The sequence below is a fragment of the Anabrus simplex genome, chromosome 3, assembly GCF_040414725.1.
Source record: "Anabrus simplex isolate iqAnaSimp1 chromosome 3, ASM4041472v1, whole genome shotgun sequence".
NCBI lineage: Eukaryota > Metazoa > Arthropoda > Insecta > Orthoptera > Tettigoniidae > Anabrus > Anabrus simplex.
In genome coordinates this window covers 365,842,506-365,860,072 of record NC_090267.1, presented here as the reverse complement: position 1 = coordinate 365,860,072, position 17,567 = coordinate 365,842,506, and the positions used below count along the sequence as shown (strand labels likewise).

Genomic DNA, 17,567 nt, shown 5'->3' with positions numbered 1-17,567 from the left:
AATGAACTATGGTATGTAAACAAATTAATTACATTGTGGAAGTGATCGAGCGTGGTTCGCCTGCGGTCCAGGCTAAGTAGGTTGCTAATCAACTAGGGTGTGTTCCTTAAGGCTTGGGATCTCCTCTGTGCGTGGTCCGCTTCTCAGTAATTAGTGTACAGTCCGGTTGCTCGCGTCGGCTTCCTACTTCCTGCTACGTAGTGCGTGCAGGTACTTTACATAAGGCAAGGCCTTCCGCATGTGTGTGTGTGTGTGTGTGTGTGTGTGTGTGTGTGTGTGTGTGTGTGTGCGACCCTTCATTCGCGAAAAGTGGGGTGACAGGAAGCATGTCTCACTGAAATAATGACCTTGTCAAAAGAGCTCTGCCTCGCCAAATTTTGAACAGTAATCTCTTCACTTTATTTTCTTTATTAACCTTGGCGCAAGCAATTCTTCCTCCTATTATAGTCGGCGTCACTTACCGTTTGTCCTAAAGAAGAAACCTTACTATATATCTGTCATTGCTACTAAAGCTAGAGAGTTATAGTTATTTCATAACCATTGGGTTGCATTCTTCGTTACCCTCACCATCCATATAGCGCAGGGACTTGCATACCAATACAACTTAAAGTTATCCTTTAACTCACATGTTGGCAGTATTTTTCTCAATTTGCGATGAGTTGAATCATTGCCAACGTTCGTGAAAGTCACTACTGGAGATTTCGGAGTGTAGTATAATGATGAAGTATTATATTCCGCTAGGATTGTAAGGCTGTCTGGAAAATATCAGGTAAATAGAATAGCGACGTGTATGAACAACGTATTTAATAATCTAGTTAGTGTAGGATTCCATGGCAAGTTCCATGAATAATGGACAATGATGGATAAGAAAAGTTTGTTAATTTCGTTGTTTTACCTCTTGAGATAAATATTACCGGTAAGTTTCTCGTTCTTCTCTTACGTTAGAGGCCCATTCAGTGATTGATTTACTGAGCTCGATAGCTGCGGCCGCTTAAGTGCGGCCAGTGTCGAGAATTCGGCTGGGTTCGGACCCCACTGTCGGCAGCCGTGACGATAGTTTTCCGTGGTTTCCCATTTTCACACCAAGCAAATGCTGGGGTTGTACCTTAATTTTTTTTGCTAGGGGCTTTACGTCGCACCGACACAGATAGGTCTTATGGCGACGATGGGATGGGAAAGGCCTAGGAGTTGGAAGGAAGCGGCCGTGGCCTTAATTAAGGTACAGCCCCAGCATTTGCCTGGTGTGAAAATGGAAAACCACGGCAAACCATTTTCAGGGCTGGCGATAGTGGGATTCGAACCTACTATCTCCCGGATGCAAGCTCACAGCCGCGCGCCTCTACGCGCGCGGCCAACTCGCCCGGTGTGTACCTTAATTAAGGCCATGGCTGTTTCCTTTGCACTCCTAGCACTTTCCTATACCATCATCGCCAGAAGACCTGTCTGTTTCGGTGCGACGTAAAAAAACTTGTAAAAAAAGTCATTGATTTGCTCTCTGCGAATGGGAAGATCGTGGTGACTTTAACTAAAACATAATGGATAGCTGTACAATCTCCAATCCATTATCACGGAAGTACATTCGCCACGCTCGGAACCTGGCTACTTGGTGAAATGAGTTAGTGGCCTCATCTGGTCACGTCTCGTGTTCATCTCCTGCGTGCGGCCCGGGTTGGGTCTGGTGTTAGGTAATAGTGCCTCAGGGAGAATTCGCTCGCTCTCAGATTGTATAACGGACCTACCTGACCGGAAGACTGGTCTAATGGCAGTGGTCTCACCTGTCACCAGTTCGAGACCGGCCTACACTGTGATTTGCATCGGCACTGTCAGCGCGGAAACTAAATGTCTGCCGCCAGTTTCTGTCTGATAATATCTGCCAAAATTACTTCACTCTTGCGATACTTCTAATTAAAATGTCATAACCATTCCCTTAACTGTGAACAGAGTAGAACAGTTCTCGCACGTCTGAGTGCCCAAATACTCAGGGGAATGGTGAATTCCAATTTTCCCGTCGATCATCTTTGAAATGACGTTCCATAAATGTTCCATTTCGTCTTTAGTTGAAAGAGACTTTTAGAGGCTAGTTCATTGCGTAAAACAGAGCAAACCAGAGTAACACAGAATTATCAGAAATTTCCCTCGCGCAATAATTTAATATTATAGGCTACTGTCCATCATGACGTCGAAGTAACAAGAATAACAACCACCATGCTCAATAATAATAATAATAATAATAATAATAATAATAATAATAATAATAATAATAATAATAATAATAATAATAATGGCGTGTAGCCTCCGGAGAGGCCTGGTCCAGGTCTTTCGAGTTGACGCCTTATAGGTGACCCGCACGTTTATGAGGATGGTGCCCTATTTATGACAAATTATTATGCTGAAAACGGCACACAGACCCAGCTTGCGAGCCATTGGAATTAACCAATGAAGGTTAAAATCCCCAAACTGATCGGGAGTCAAACCCGGGACCCTTCGGCCGAAAGGTCAGTACGCTAAACATTTAGCCATGGATTCGGACGTAATAATAATAATAATAATAATAATAATAATAATAATAATAATAATAATGGCGTGTAGCCTCCGGAGAGGCCTGGTCCAGGTCTTTCGAGTTGACGCCTTATAGGTGACCCGCACGTTTATGAGAATGGTGCCCTATTTATGACAAATTATTATGCTGAAAACGGCACACAGACCCAGCTTGCGAGCCATTGGAATTAACCAATGAAGGTTAAAATCCCCAAACTGATCGGGAGTCAAACCCGGGACCCTTCGGCCGAAAGGTCAGTACGCTAAACATTTAGCCATGGATTCGGACGTAATAATAATAATAATAATAATAATAATAATAATAATAATAATAATAATAATAATAATAATAATAATAATAATAATAATAATAATAATAATAATAATAAAGCATCCCTTCAATTGCTGGAAATTTTAAAATATATCGAGACTCGGAATTAACTTCCTTAACTTGTCGGAAAATAACGACACCGAAATGTCACATTTTAACCACTTCAAATGACGACAACCTCAACCAAGTTTAATCCCTCTGGGTGCGGGGAATGAATAGAGTCTCGCGATCCCCTACGTGTCGTAACTGGGTGTCTTAAGACCTCACAACATGGGAGTGTGTGCGGTCACAGAGTCCATTGCTGAGTCTGACATTGATCCTACTTACTTGTCCCCAGGCTCCTCTCATTCATCTTCCCTATTCGACTTCCCTTGATAGCCAGGCTTAGCAGCTCAGGCGGTAGAGTGCTGTTCTCCTGAGCTCAAGTTGGCGGGTTCGATCCTGGCTCATTCCGGCTGTATTTGAAGATGCTCATATACGTCAGCCTCGTATCAGTAGATTTACAGGTACGTTAAAGAACTCCTGTGGGACAAAATTCCCACACCTCGGAGTCTCCGAAAACCGTGAAAGTAGTTGTTGGGACGTAAAAACAATAACATTATTATCATTACTTCTCTTGATCAACTCTTATTCGAGGGGACGTGATAGACGAGTGGTTTCGTCTCTGGCGTGTGAATAGGACAGCCGTGGTTTGAATTCCGGCCAAAGCGTTTGGTATTTTTTGACATGAAAGGTTACGTCCCTGGGGATCCGATTCCACGAAAAGCTGTAGGCCTATGACTACTGTATGATCAAGATGTCAACAGCTACATAAAACCGCAAACTCGCATTTTGCTTCCTTGCAACCCTTGTTCACAGTTGACCCCGATTGTATCACGTTTTTGAGACCTAGGAAATCTCTCACTTGTGTCCTGTGTGCATTAATTTCTTTTGATGATACCTTCTTCGAAAGGTTAGACTTATTTACTTTTTTCACTCCGATTATAGTTAAGAGGGAATGGTTATTTGGGTGAACTTACCTTAAAAAATAATCAGCATAATTTGCTATACTTGAAATATAAAAGCAACGACTAACAGACTGTGTCACTAAAATCAGTCGCAGGAAACACTGGTGATTAAAATAGTACAATAATATATAATTTAAATATGACATCTGCACATTTACGCTGTATATACACAACTTGTCCATGGAGCAGTAAGAACATATATTACATGTGTATATACTCCATATTCATTGTCATCAACATTTCTGCCTTTAACATTATTTGTAACTCAGAATACACGGAATATTTGTTTATGTAAGAGTTTATATTCAAGATATGATTCTTAAAGTCGTAGACAGAGATGAGACAGACAGGAATAAGACCCACGAAAAATACACATTTTATCATCAAAATCGAAGAATTGAGCATAGGGTTATTAATTCTCTCTTTTTCATTTTATTGTTATAGTTTTCTGTATTTTGACGGGACAGGGTACAGGACTAACTGTGAAAGATTACTTTGAAGTGAGAGAGTCCAGCTTGATTTGGTTTAAAAGATGAAATATTTTGTGCCTTAATGTTCTGGCTATTCAAATAGGTATCTTGTTTATTGGGCAGATGTCCTTAATTGAAATGGCATAAAAGTTCTAGGTGTTAATTACATGAGTGGAACGAGCGCCAGGTCCTTGTCTGGTTCGCTTCTTAACGCTATAGAACCTTGAGGCAGTCCGGAAGCAGAACCGCGTGGGTTCCTACTGAGCGACCTTTCTGTCAGCCTGCACAGTTAACCTTGCAGAAGGCTACCGTGCTGCTCGAAAAACTCGTTAATCCTGAACCATCTATATAGGCACAGCCATGTGGAATTACAGGTTACTTGATAGTCAATCATTTGGTTTTATCGAGCAACTTTACGTAACGGTCTGCTCAAATGTTCAACTGATTACAAATTAAGACTATACGCAATTTCAAGGCCCCTACCTTCTTCGTCTTTAAGATCTCAAACTTATCTTTTACTAAGGAATTAAATGTTAAAACAACTTTAAATGTCACAAATCTTATTGGATAAAAATCAAATTATTCCTTGCCGACTTCTTCAGTTGGTCAAAAGGAATAGCTGTATGTTTGTATTTATGGCCACGTAGCTATCAGCTTGCATTTGGGGGATAGTGGGTTCGAACCCCACTCTCGACAGCCCTGAAGATGGTTTTAAGTGGTTTCCCATTTTCACACCGTCTTCAGGTTGTTCCTTAATTAAGGCCACTATCGCTTCATTTCCGTAAACCTTTCCTATCCAATCATCGCCATAAGACCTATCTGTGTTCGTGCTACGTACAGCAGATTGTAAAGAAATGTTTGTATTTATAAAATATGTTTGATGGAGGAATATTTCCTTCTAATTCTCAATGACAAAGGGACGAAAATGTCTAAAATAAGTTTCATTTGCCATTCGGCTTGAATGTTGAATATCAATAAGATAAATGTGACCAAAGAAATTAACTTCCTAACACAGGCTTTTGACAACGCTGGGATAAGACAGGGCTAGGGCTAGGAAGGCAGAAACCATGGTCTGAAGTAACACATTGTCCCAGTACTTGAGTGGCGTGAAAAAACCCACAGAAAACCATCTTCAGGGCTGCGAGGGTGGGTTTGGACATACTCTCTTCCGAATACAAATTTACAGTTATACAACCTGCACCGGATTGCCAACTCTCTGGGTGAACCACTGAGAGATCAGTGGGGTGAACAAAAGTCTAGTCATCGCAAATATAAAAGAACAAGAATCCATCTGAAATATTGAAAACTGATTTCCTTGAATGTGTTTTAGATTTCAACAAGAGCTTCAGATATGTGTGTAACATATTTGTTTTGTTTCTATCGAGAGAGGATATTCATTGTCAACAATACTTCTATCTTTAGAATGATTTATATAGCATTCATACTTAAGTTTTGATAGTAGAAAGTCATATTTATGACTAAAATAGTTTCATGTCGGCCATTCATCCTATGCATTCGAATTCTAATCTTGATTACTCATACGTCAGATTTGTGTTCAACAAATTAGGGGGTGGGGAGTGGAAAGGCAGTTTTCTTTTGAAATCTCGGAACTCCCCTGCCAATTTAATTCAAGAAACACTACTGTAGTATATGTTCATACATTTACAATCACCCAGATTTCTGATGTGCCTATACATTCCTATTCCTCGGTTCAAGCAGGGGTTGAAGCATAGGACCTGAAGCTTGGTTTGAGTCAGGCTAAGAAGATTTAAATTTTTATTTTGAATTTTTAAAAAGTTGAACCGATTTTTCTTCTAATGGGCTGTCTTGCTGTTAATTCAAGCATTTTCTGAATAGAATTTGAAACGTCCAGGCAAGAATATCAAGCTAATTTTGGTGGTGATTATACCACTTAGTATATGATGAAGACATTTGAAGTACAGAACAAAAATGGACACCAGCCGAAACCTGATTTCGACCGATACTCTTAACGATTGTTTGATGATGACCTAGGTCATCCCTATTCTTTTTAAAAGGAAAATATAGCCTAGGCCTCCATAACGCAGTGGTTGAGCGTCCGACACGAAATGGGAAATGTTCAATAATTTTCCAATTTCTTTGCGATCATTTAAGAAAAGGCTAGGAAAACAACAGATAGGGAATCTGCCACCTGGGCGACTGCCCTAAATGCAGATCAGTAGTGATTGATTGATTGATTGATTGATTGATTGATTGATTGATTGATTGATTGATTGATTGATTGATTGATTGATTGATTGATTGATTGATTGATTGATTGATTGATTGATTGATTGATTGATTGATTGATTGATTGATTGATTGATTGATTGATTGATTGATTGATTGATTGATTGATTGGGAAGGTCGTAGGTTCGGTTCCCACCTGTGTGCGATTTACTATTGTTGTTCTGTACCTACCACCTCTACGGCATGTACTATAATATGTACTCAGCTCGACCTAATAAACAAACAAGGTCAGTTAGTTACTGGATTTTACTTTTAAAAGAAATTCTTACTAAGCCTCAAGATAAAAACTTCATTCAGGTAAAATATATTAAGTGAGTTTATTTGTTTAACCAGTGGGATAAGTGAAAATTAAACAAGTGAAATGCACTAAGTCTACATTAAGTTACGTTATTCCATATTTCAAAAGCCGCTTGTGCCAGATAAAACACATTGAGTCATTAAGTCAGTGACATGTTTTGATAAAATGTTTAGTTTAATTTGGTTAACTATGAAAAGTATAATTTCAGGTACACAGCGCTATTCTAAACCCTCTAAAAAACGCATGGCATACTTTTAAGGAGGCTCTGAGAGGAAATATTGGCAACTAAATATTGCACAAACTTCCAAAACTCTTGCTTTTTCTCGAATGTAAGATTTCCTGTACACCCATGATATATTGCATTTCTACTTTATAAATAAAACCAGTATGCTTGCCACAAAACGGTTAGAGGAATACTGAGAAGGACACATAATTTATAATAGCGGACGTATAAATCAATAGTGAGGTGGGATTCGTAGAAACGATGCACTAGTGGCACCTGACTATGCTGTCATATCTACAGCCTGAGTTCTGTGAATTACAAACTAACGGTACCTTGGTAACCTTCCAAGTGGCTCTGACAATATGAAGCTTTCATGTCACTGGCTGACTGACTCAACGTGGGCAGCAGAGCCAGAAGTTCAACAACTCTAGCACTGTATAACCGTAGGATAATTAAAATTTGACAGAAGTCTAGGAAGTGCTTTCTTCAGAGAGCTGCACCATTTGAAACACAACCTGAATTACGTCGCGCAGCATCTTAGTAAAACAAACTGAGAGTCAGGATATAGACTTTCACTTCAACGAAAAACCTGTGCATGGTCAAAAGTTTCCGTTTACCACCTGAAAGGCACTGAACCAAGGTATAGAAGCAATATGGTGAAGAAGTCTGATGCGAAGGGAAATTACATTTGCACTCGGGAAGACCTCAGCAACTGAATTTGGAGCAGTAGGATTCTGGAAAAGAAAAATCTGATCCTTACTTTCCAACGTACGAAGAAGAAGAATTTCACAAAGACGATACAGGTGTTCGTATTATATTCATTCGACAGGCCTGCTTAATGTAGATCTGACTTGATTCAAGCAAAGCTATGGATGGTCAAACACGAAACATCTCCTTTCCAGAAATCAAATAAATGTCTCACTAAAGGAAGTACGTGGATATTTCACAAATATGTCCTGCGAATCAGGATGTTACAGTATCTATTGTAAACTATTTTCGTAGCTCAGTCAAGTGATATTTGAAGGGGATCAGATACCTGAGCCTTGTTTTAGTAGATTTACAGGCACGTAAAAGAAACCCCTTGATACAAAAGTTTGACACCTTGGCGTCTCCGAAAACAGCAAAGTAGTTAGTGAGGCGTAAAACAAAGGACATCATTATCTAATCTATTTGCCATATATCTTGGCCTTCAATTACCATTCTTACTCCCTACATTTCCCTCAAAATCCAACAGTACAGGTTTTAAATGTCTAACGATGTTATGTCCTATCAGCCGCTTAACCACCATCTAACCAGCCTAGCTGTCAGATATTAAGTAAAAGTTTCATTATTTTCGTAAGCTTTTTATATATTTAATCTTCTGTTATGGTCTGTCTTTATGAGACGTGGCAGTTATAATGTTCTGCAGTGCTCTGTCGGTGCTTTCTCTGAATTATTCAGCAAACTTCATGTCAGGGCATTAATGTTTGCTCTTTATCCATGAAGTGCACCTCCTTTCGAGGCATCTCTAACCCTGGTCGTTTCCCTCGCTGATGTCTGAATATGCTGGCATTTCTTATTCCATACTATGCGGTAGTAAGGAAGTAAGGAGGACATAAAATATCGACTAGTCAAAGCAAGAAAATAAATTTGTTCACCCCAAACATAGATATGTGTGTTAGAAAATTGTTTCCGAATTTGTTGTTTAGATCATAACACTATACGAAAGTAGCTAGTGCAGAAACGAAGAGAATAGAAGGCATTTAAATCTGGTGGTACAGAAGAATGGTGAGGGTAAGGCAGGGAGATAGGTTCACAAATTTATAGGTAACTGAATCGAGATGGTGTGACGAGAACGACTGACCAGAAGAGGAGATAACTTGATTGAATATATTTTGAGACACCCAAAACTTATTAGCTTTCTAGGGAAATGTAGGAAGTAAGAGCGACCGAGGCAGAACAGAGCATGAATCTAACATATTAGATTAGATTAGATTAAATATAGGATGCAGTAGTTACGTAAAAACTAAAAGGTGGCCACAGGATATGGTGGCATTGAATGACTGAATTAAACCAGTCTAAGGACTGATGAACCGAACAGCAACATCCTAAAGCAACTACGATATCATCGCCAGCGCCCAAAATACGACCTGCAAATTGGCTTCACTTTATCACCCGCAAGGTTTCCTTCACTTAGCTCAGAATTAACCTATGATAGGCTGTGGCAATCAGATTGTAGCTTCCCCTCATATTACGATTGTGAGAAGGGAAAATGGAAGTGATCAAACTTAGGGTCATAGACTGTACTAGTGTTCGCAAAATGCGGTATTGCGAGATATTCTCCTGAACATAGGCAACAGAAGCAAGACGTCGTAACACACACCTCCTGGCTCAACCAGTTTACTTTCCAAGTCTCAAGTAACTTTTAAAGGTTTCTGAGTAATAAATAAGTGCTGCGTCTCCTGGGAAGTTAAGCTACGAATCTTAGAGATAGATGCTTTAGTGACTTCAAACAATTGGAAGCTGATTTCGTGCACTTTGCAAATCATTTGACTATAGACGTAATGAAAATTAAAACTTTAAGTACCGGGCGAGTTGGCCATGCGCGTAGAGGCGCGCGGCTGTGAGCTTGCATCCGGGAGATAGTAGGTTCGAACCCCACTGTCGGCAGCCCTGAAAATGGTTTTCCGTGGTTTCTCATTTTCACACCAGGCAAATGCTGGGGCTGTACCTTAATTAAGTCCACGGCCGCTTCCTTCCCACTCCTAGCCCTTTCCTGTCCCATCGTCGCCATAAGACCTATCTGTGTCGGTGCGACGTAAAGCAACTAGCAAAAAAAAAATACCTTTAAGTTGTTCACCTGGTAGAAAGCAAGTATAAAGATGATTTTGGTTTAGATACATTTAAAAATATTGTCCCTTCTAAATACCCACTTGCCGGGCTGAGTGGCTCAGACGGTTGAGGCGCTAGCCTTCTGACCCCAAGTTGGCAGGTTTGATCCTGGCTCAGTCCGGTGGCATATGAAGGTGCTCAAATTCGTCAGTCTCGTGTCGGTCGATTTACTGGAACGTAAAAGAACTCCTGAGAGATAACATTTCGGCACCTTGGCGCCTCCGTAAACCGTGAAGGTAATTAGTGTCACGTAAAGCAAAATAACATTAAATACCCACTTCTCACATCATTTGCTGTAAGAATCACAGCTATGTTCGGGTCTAACTACATTTGTGAGCAGTTTATTTTGCCTTCAAAACATAACCAATTAAAATTACTAAAGAGAACCCACTTAGCAGATGTCAGCCTTCGTTCATAATTAACAGTGGCTACTTATGAGCTAACAGCTAATTTCGAAAGCCTCGTGAGACAAGATACACGTTCCAGGTTGACAATGACTAAAATAGACAATGAAATGAAAAACCAACAAAATAATTAAATACAAATGAATCGAGTATATGCCAAGTCTCCTTCTGTTTCTCCTTCTTCAATCATGAGCTATGTAGCCTATATTAACTTGGAACCTGTTTTACGCCCGGATGCCCTTCCTGACGCTAACCCTATCTGGAGAGATGTATTCACTATTGCCCCTTTCGGTAGTGGTTACTATCGTGTGTATATGAAGAGTAATGTATTGTGACAAACACAAACACCCAGTCCCCGAGTCAGAGGAATTAACTATACACGATTAAAATCACCCAAACGGCTGGGAATCTAACCCGGGATCCTGTGAACCGAAAGTTTCGAAGCTGACCATTCAGTCGAGTACCCAGACGAGTACTGTACGAACGTAATACTTACGAGATTTTCATTCTTCCGTGGTTTCCCATTTTCACACTAAGCAAATACTGAGGTTGTACCTTAACTAAGGCCACGGTTATATCCTTCCCACTCCTAGCCCTTTCCTATCCCATCGTCACCATAAGACCTATCTGTGTCGGTGCGACGTTGTTGCTGTAAGAAGAAATAATTCCTTCTTTGTATTTCTGTGTCGTGCACACAGGCAATAGAGACGGTGTTCACAGTCCAGCTCACCGAACGAACCCTATCTCTAGCGGCAAATATTTACTATACGTCATAAATTTGTGACGTTTTGTGACCACTGGGCCTCTGGCCTGAGCAAGGTGAGGAAGTGCAACTTCACCCTCCAGCAAGACTCGTACTCCTCTCTTGCACTTCCTGGAAACACCTACTGTACCATGGTCCATTCACTGCAGGCAATGCAGGATGAGAACATCGCAGCCTCCACAATAACACGGAACTATAACCCTGCGACCCTACACTTCACTAACATGGAAACGCAATTAGTCAATTAGCGACGTTATGGTAGAAAGTTGCGGCAAGATTTCTCTAATTAACGCGTTAAGTTAGATAATAGATGTGTGTAGTGTGTAACATTGGATCACATTATAGTTTCTTTCACACATTCCCCACCCACAATTATTGATGACCACCGTACTACAAATATGTCTGAAACCGAGCGATTGTTACTGTTAGTTCGCACTCGAGAGGTGGTGGGTTCAAACCTCACTTTGAAGATGGTTCTCTGTGGTTTTCCTTTTCTTTACACCAGGCAAATGCAGACGTTTCGTCGAAGGACAAATAGTCCACTTTCCATGTTTCTTTTTATCCACTCCATATTTTGTTACATATTTCTTCGTCAAAAATATTTTCGTCCATTTCGTCCACTCGTTAATTTTGTAGTTTGACAATAATTGCAAAATAGATATCGGATAATATTTTGAATGTTTGGAAGTCTAATTATTTATTACCTTGCTCCCTAGCTGAGTGAATATCAGCACCATGTCCACCTCCAGAATTTGCAATCTCATTTCTTAAATTTTTCGACTTCCTTTCGGGCGAACCGAGCACGTCTTTACCGCCTCAGCCAGACAGCTCCTTGAAACTGACATGGCTACCGTTATATTTCTTTCTTTCTTTCTTTCTTTCTTTCTTTCTTTCTTAATCCGTTTACCCACCAGGGTTGGTTTTTCCCTCGGACTCAGCGAGGGATCTCACCTCTACCGCCCCCAAGGGCAGTGTCCTGGAGCTTGAGAATTTAGGTTGGGGAATGGAACTGGGAAGGAGGACCAGTACCTAGTCCAGACGGCCTCACCTGCTATGCTGAACAGGGGCCTTGAGGAGTGATGGGAAAATCGGATGTGATAGACAAGGAAGAGGGAAGGAAGCGACCGTGGCCTTAAATTAGGAACCATCCCGTCATTTGCCTGGAGGAGAAGTGGGAAACCACGGAAAACCACTTCGAGGATGGCTGAGGTGGGAATCGCTCACCTCTCTACTCAGTTGACCTCCCAAGGCTGAGTGGACCCCGTTCCAGCCTTCGTACCACTTTTCAAATTTCGTGGCAGAGCCGGGAATCGAACCCGGTTCTCCGGCTGTGGCAGCTAATCACACTAACCACTACACAACAGAGGCGAACCCATTATATTTTTATATGCCTGAATAGGATTCAGATACATATTGTAAATATTTGAATGCCACATACGGTACATGCAAGGCAACAGTTGTTACATTTTCAAAAGGTGGTTGAAAATCATTAGGAAAAGGAATGGATACTTTCTATCCGTTGTTGTATAACTATAGTGTTAAAATATTAAGGCATGCACTTAAAAATTAACTTAACATTCACATCTCCACGTAAACTGTAACAATTTTATTTTTACAAGTAGTTTTACGTCCCACCGCAGATCGGTATTGTGGCAACGATGGGGTAGGAAAGGGCTAGGGAAGCGGCCGTGGCCTCAATTAAGGAACAGCCTGATGTGAAAATGGGAAACCACGGAAATCCATATTCTGAGCTGCCGACAGTGGGTGTTCAAACCATCTCCCTAATGCAAGCTCATACCTACGCGCCCCGAATCCCACGGCCAACTCGCTCGGTTAACCATTTATATTTGCATTTATATTGCTATTATAGAATAAAAAGAAGTGGACAGATTGGGATAGGAGACAATGGTTGAATTTGAAGTGGACGAAATGAGTTGACTTCCTGACAGTGAACGGGAAACATGGATGGAATGTCCTGTTCTGGACGAACTCACATGGGCTAAATTTGACATGGTCTAAAAAAAATGTGACGCAATCGGTGGACATAAAGGAAGCGGAAGGAATATCAATGGTCCGAAATGTCCTGGAACCGCTGGGGCTGTACCTTAATTAAGGTCATGGTCGCTTCCTTCCTAGTCCTAGCCCTGCCGTATCCCTTTATCACCTAAAGACGGGTCTGAGCGGTGCGACTTTAAATCATTAGCTACTGTGCCCTCTCAACACTTTCTTCCGCGCTGAGGAGCGCTCAGCACGTATTTCCTATCCAGTATGCATCGGTTACTGCTCCGTTACTCAGGACGAGGCAACGGGATTGATCGCGCGGTACAAAACCTACACCGCGCACGCTGCCCGTCCTCTGGTTGAAAACCTGTCATGATTGTCCTGAAATGGATACTTCATGTCTGACATTTCCATCAAGCATCACGATACATTTATAATTCAAATGAGTTGCACAAATGTGGCTTTCAGTTCAAAAGTTTATTATACTATGCATCAAAGTGAAAGGTACTTTGTTAACAGAATATGTTCTCTTGTTTCAGGTCCATGAACATATGAGCACAACGGAGTTGCGACATGTGTTCCAGGTTGATTCTCACGAACAAGGTAAGATGAACTAATGTTTGTCCAGCCCTTGTCCCGTTTCCCTACGGGGTCGGGTATGAGGTGAGATGAATTTGTCGTGACGTTTTTTTAATGACCGGATGCCCTTCCTGACGTCAACCTCATCAGAGGAGTTAATGAGAGATGAAATGAATGACGTGATATATGATAGTAGGGAGAGGGTGAAACCCGGTGCCGGCACATAGCCTACTCCTGTCGAATAGCACCAAGGGGTCTGCTCAAGGCTTAACGTCCCCATCCGACGGACGAATCACCATCAACAGCGTCATATGCCCTCACTCCATATGAGCACTGCGGAGAGGTTTGGAATTTAATCCAGGCTTTTGGCACGCAATCTAGTGATTAGAAATTGTATACCACCACCTCCCCTACCCTGCCGGCCAACATTCTGATGGTGAAAATTTTTTCGACCAACGGGACTCGAACCGGCTAACCTCGGTGTTAGACCGTTTAGACTTCAGCGCCTTAACGATCATGGCCACCAGGCGGGCTGTAAGATGAACTAATGATATCTAATAAACATACACACGAACATATCCATTAATATACTGTTAAGTGTCCGGCTCCATGGCTAAATGCTTAGCGTGCTGGCCTTTGGCCACAGGGTTCCGGGTTCGATTCCCGGTAGGGTCGGGAATTTTAACCATCATTGGTTAATTTCGCTGGCACGAGGGCTGGGTGTATGTGTCGTCTTCATCATCATTTCATCTTCATCACGACGCGCAGGTCACCTACGGGTGTCAAATCAAAAGACCTGCACATGGCGAGCCGAACATGTCCTCGGACACTCCCGGCACTAAAAACCATACGCCATTATTACTGTTACTGCAAAATTACTGCAAAATTATTAGTTTACCTAATAAACGAAAACAATTCTTTGAAATAAGACAATAATGAGAAAATTCTTAAAATAAGTAATCTTATGTAAATATATTATTGGGAAGAGCGAAGTTAATAGAATTTAATGCAGCCAATGGCCAAGAAATAAACACGATATTGTACATTGCTTATTCACTACAAAATGAGGTCAACGACGTTGTTCTTTCAGCACACTCTCGAAGATGGTACCGATCGCATTGTTTCTTGCACAATTTGCAAGTACAGTCATTAGTAGGGTCGTGATGTCTTGTCTTGTCGCATATTTTGTGATGGAATCCATGCACAGCGAATCGCGTCATTATGTGTCGCAGGTCGTAATTTGGACGTTGCCAATCTTGAGTCATCATAGCATCCGTGGTGTAAAACGTGCTCCATATTTCTTTCTTCTTGTCGTGTAGTTCTTGTAACGCACTCTGATACACAGGTGTAGAATGTAATAGCATCCATTCTCGAAGATCCTTTATAAAGAACCTTTCTCTCACCAGCTCATATACCAACCGTGAGGGGGTAAATTTAGATACGCTGAGTACTCTTTTTAGATACATTGCCTTGATCTTTTCCAATTCCAGAAGATTGCTCTTAGAAAGATGGTTCCATATTAGCTGTAATCCGTAACTCACAATAGGCGAAGTTAAGTCCAATAGCTTAGTGTGAAATAAACATAAGTACAAATCTTAAAGTTTTCTGGAAAGACAAAATTAAATCTTTAAATACAAAATTGTTGACATTCCACATTTGGAAGAAAGCAAAATTATATCTCTAAGAACCAAATCGTCTCACATAAGGGAAATATTCTTTGTATGAAACATGTTTAGAATTTTCTTTAGAACAAGCAAAGTCATTAATTGCACTGATAAAATTACTGGTACGTCTTTGTCACCAAACATGCCGAAGAAGAAATATGGATTTACATGAGGTTTTGCTTGTCTTTAGTAAGAAATAGGAACTACAAACTTTTCTTAACTAATCTTCACTGCTATCACTACATCTATCGTCTTTTTCATCTGTTTATCGAGCGAGTTGGCCTTGCGATTAGGGGCGTGCAGCTGTGAGCTCGCATCCGGGCAAATAGTGGGTTCGCACCCCACTGTCGGCAGCCCTGAAGATGGTTTCCCGTGGTTTACCATTTTCACACCGTAATTAAGATCACGGCAGCTTCCTTCCCACTCCTAGCCATTTCCTATCCCATCGTCGTAATTAGACCTGTATCGGTGCGACGTAAAGCAAATTTGAAATTTTTTAAAACATCTCGTTTTTTTAATAACTCGTGTCCTCATCCCGAGGTGGATGTGAAGGTGAGCTGTATGTACAGTTTAACTATATACCAGCCCTCCTGCCATTCTTAAGTTGTGGTAGTACCGGGAATCGAACCCGGGCCCCCGAAGACGGCAGCTAATAACACTAACCGTTACACTACGGAGGCGGACATGTAAAAAGATGGTAAGTACATTTCTGTCACTTTAAAATGTTAGAAAGGAACGTTCAGCAGGCTGTAAAATTTGACGATGAGAAGTGGGTCAGTTATCTCCTAACCACAACATTTTTCATTCCGTACACTGAAGGGGTACTGTGAGCCTCTTAGAGGGTAACGTCCTCTCTCACGCCAGGGACATTAGTGGTGGTGATTTTTGGTTTGGAGAAGGTGAGGTAGTTGGCGGCCGCGACCTATAAAAGGATCAATTCAGGAATTTTCCTTGCGGGAGAATGAGAAACCATGGAAAGCCACTCTCAGGACAGCCGAGGTGGGGACCAGCACCTCCGACTTCCAAATGTAGAGCTGCAAGACTGATAAAACTAACCGCTATTAAGCCGAAGCAGAAACATAATCTACTCGAGGAGTTATCTCCTATGTATCCCTCACTTAAGTGAGCGAGATACCTGGGATCCTTTGGTCCCCCTGTGGGTGGGGGCGGTAGAATAACAACCACGGTATCCCCTGCCTGTCGTAAGAGGCGACTAAAAGGGGCCCCAGGGGCTCTGAACTTTGGAGCGTTAGCTGGCGACCACGGGGCTCTTAGCTGAGTCCTGGCATTGCTTCCACTTGTGCCAGGCTCCTCACTTTTCATCTATCCTAAACGACCTCTCTTGGTCAACTCTTGTTCTTTTCCGACCCCGACGCTATTAGGTTTGCGAGGGCTAGGGAGTCTTCCATGTTCACGCCCTTCGTGGCCCTTGTCTTCCTTTGGCCGATACCTTCATTTTTCGAAGTGTCGGTTCCCTTCCATTTTTTCCCTCTGATTTGTGTTATATAGAGGATGGTTGCCTAGTTGTACTTCCTCTTAAAACAATAATCACCACCTGGGATCCTTTGGACCAAAGGTCAGAATGCTAATCATTTAGCCATGGAGCCGGACAATACGAGTACATCGTTCTACTTCCCCTTCAAACAATATTATCACCAGTCGGCAGTTGCAAATATAACATTGACACGTAGATATTTAAGTTATGACGTTTGAAGGTCACAATGCCTGATTCATAATTTCTGCAATTCTTCATACTTCTTCGTCTAGAACTAAGGTCTACAAATCAAATCGATATACTTCCACCTTTCCTCCCTTCATTTGCCTAGTTATTATTATTCTCTGAACAAAATATACACTACTTTCTAATCTTTTATATATGTTGATTTATCTTTCATCATAGAAAATACCGTCTTTGGCAGATGCGTATTTACTCGAATTAAGTATAGACAATAGACATGTACCTTTAGAGGATTACAAAAAGCGTATTTCTTTACTTCTGGGATTAGAATTCCTTCAACTTTCCCGTAGCTCCTCATCCCCGGCAAGGCCGATGAGTTTCCTATTGATAGTCTTAAAAGTTGTTTTCCTCAGGCTACAATACCGTAACGTGAGATTATTTTCTACACATGAGTCATTTATAGATGTTATCT

At 41.3% G+C, this 17,567-nt stretch overlaps 1 protein-coding gene across 5 annotated transcripts in view; it reads left to right on the top strand.

Annotated features, from left to right (window-relative positions):
- Window positions 1-17,567, top strand: part of sona (sol narae) — a 679,307-nt gene that overhangs the window by 487,253 nt on the left and 174,487 nt on the right. For all 5 annotated transcript variants that reach the window (XM_067143283.2, XM_067143282.2, XM_067143284.2 and 2 more), the window contains one exon: window positions 13,714-13,777. In XM_067143283.2, the coding sequence (XP_066999384.2) occupies window positions 13,714-13,777 (64 nt within the window). The remainder of the gene's footprint in view (window positions 1-13,713; window positions 13,778-17,567) is intronic.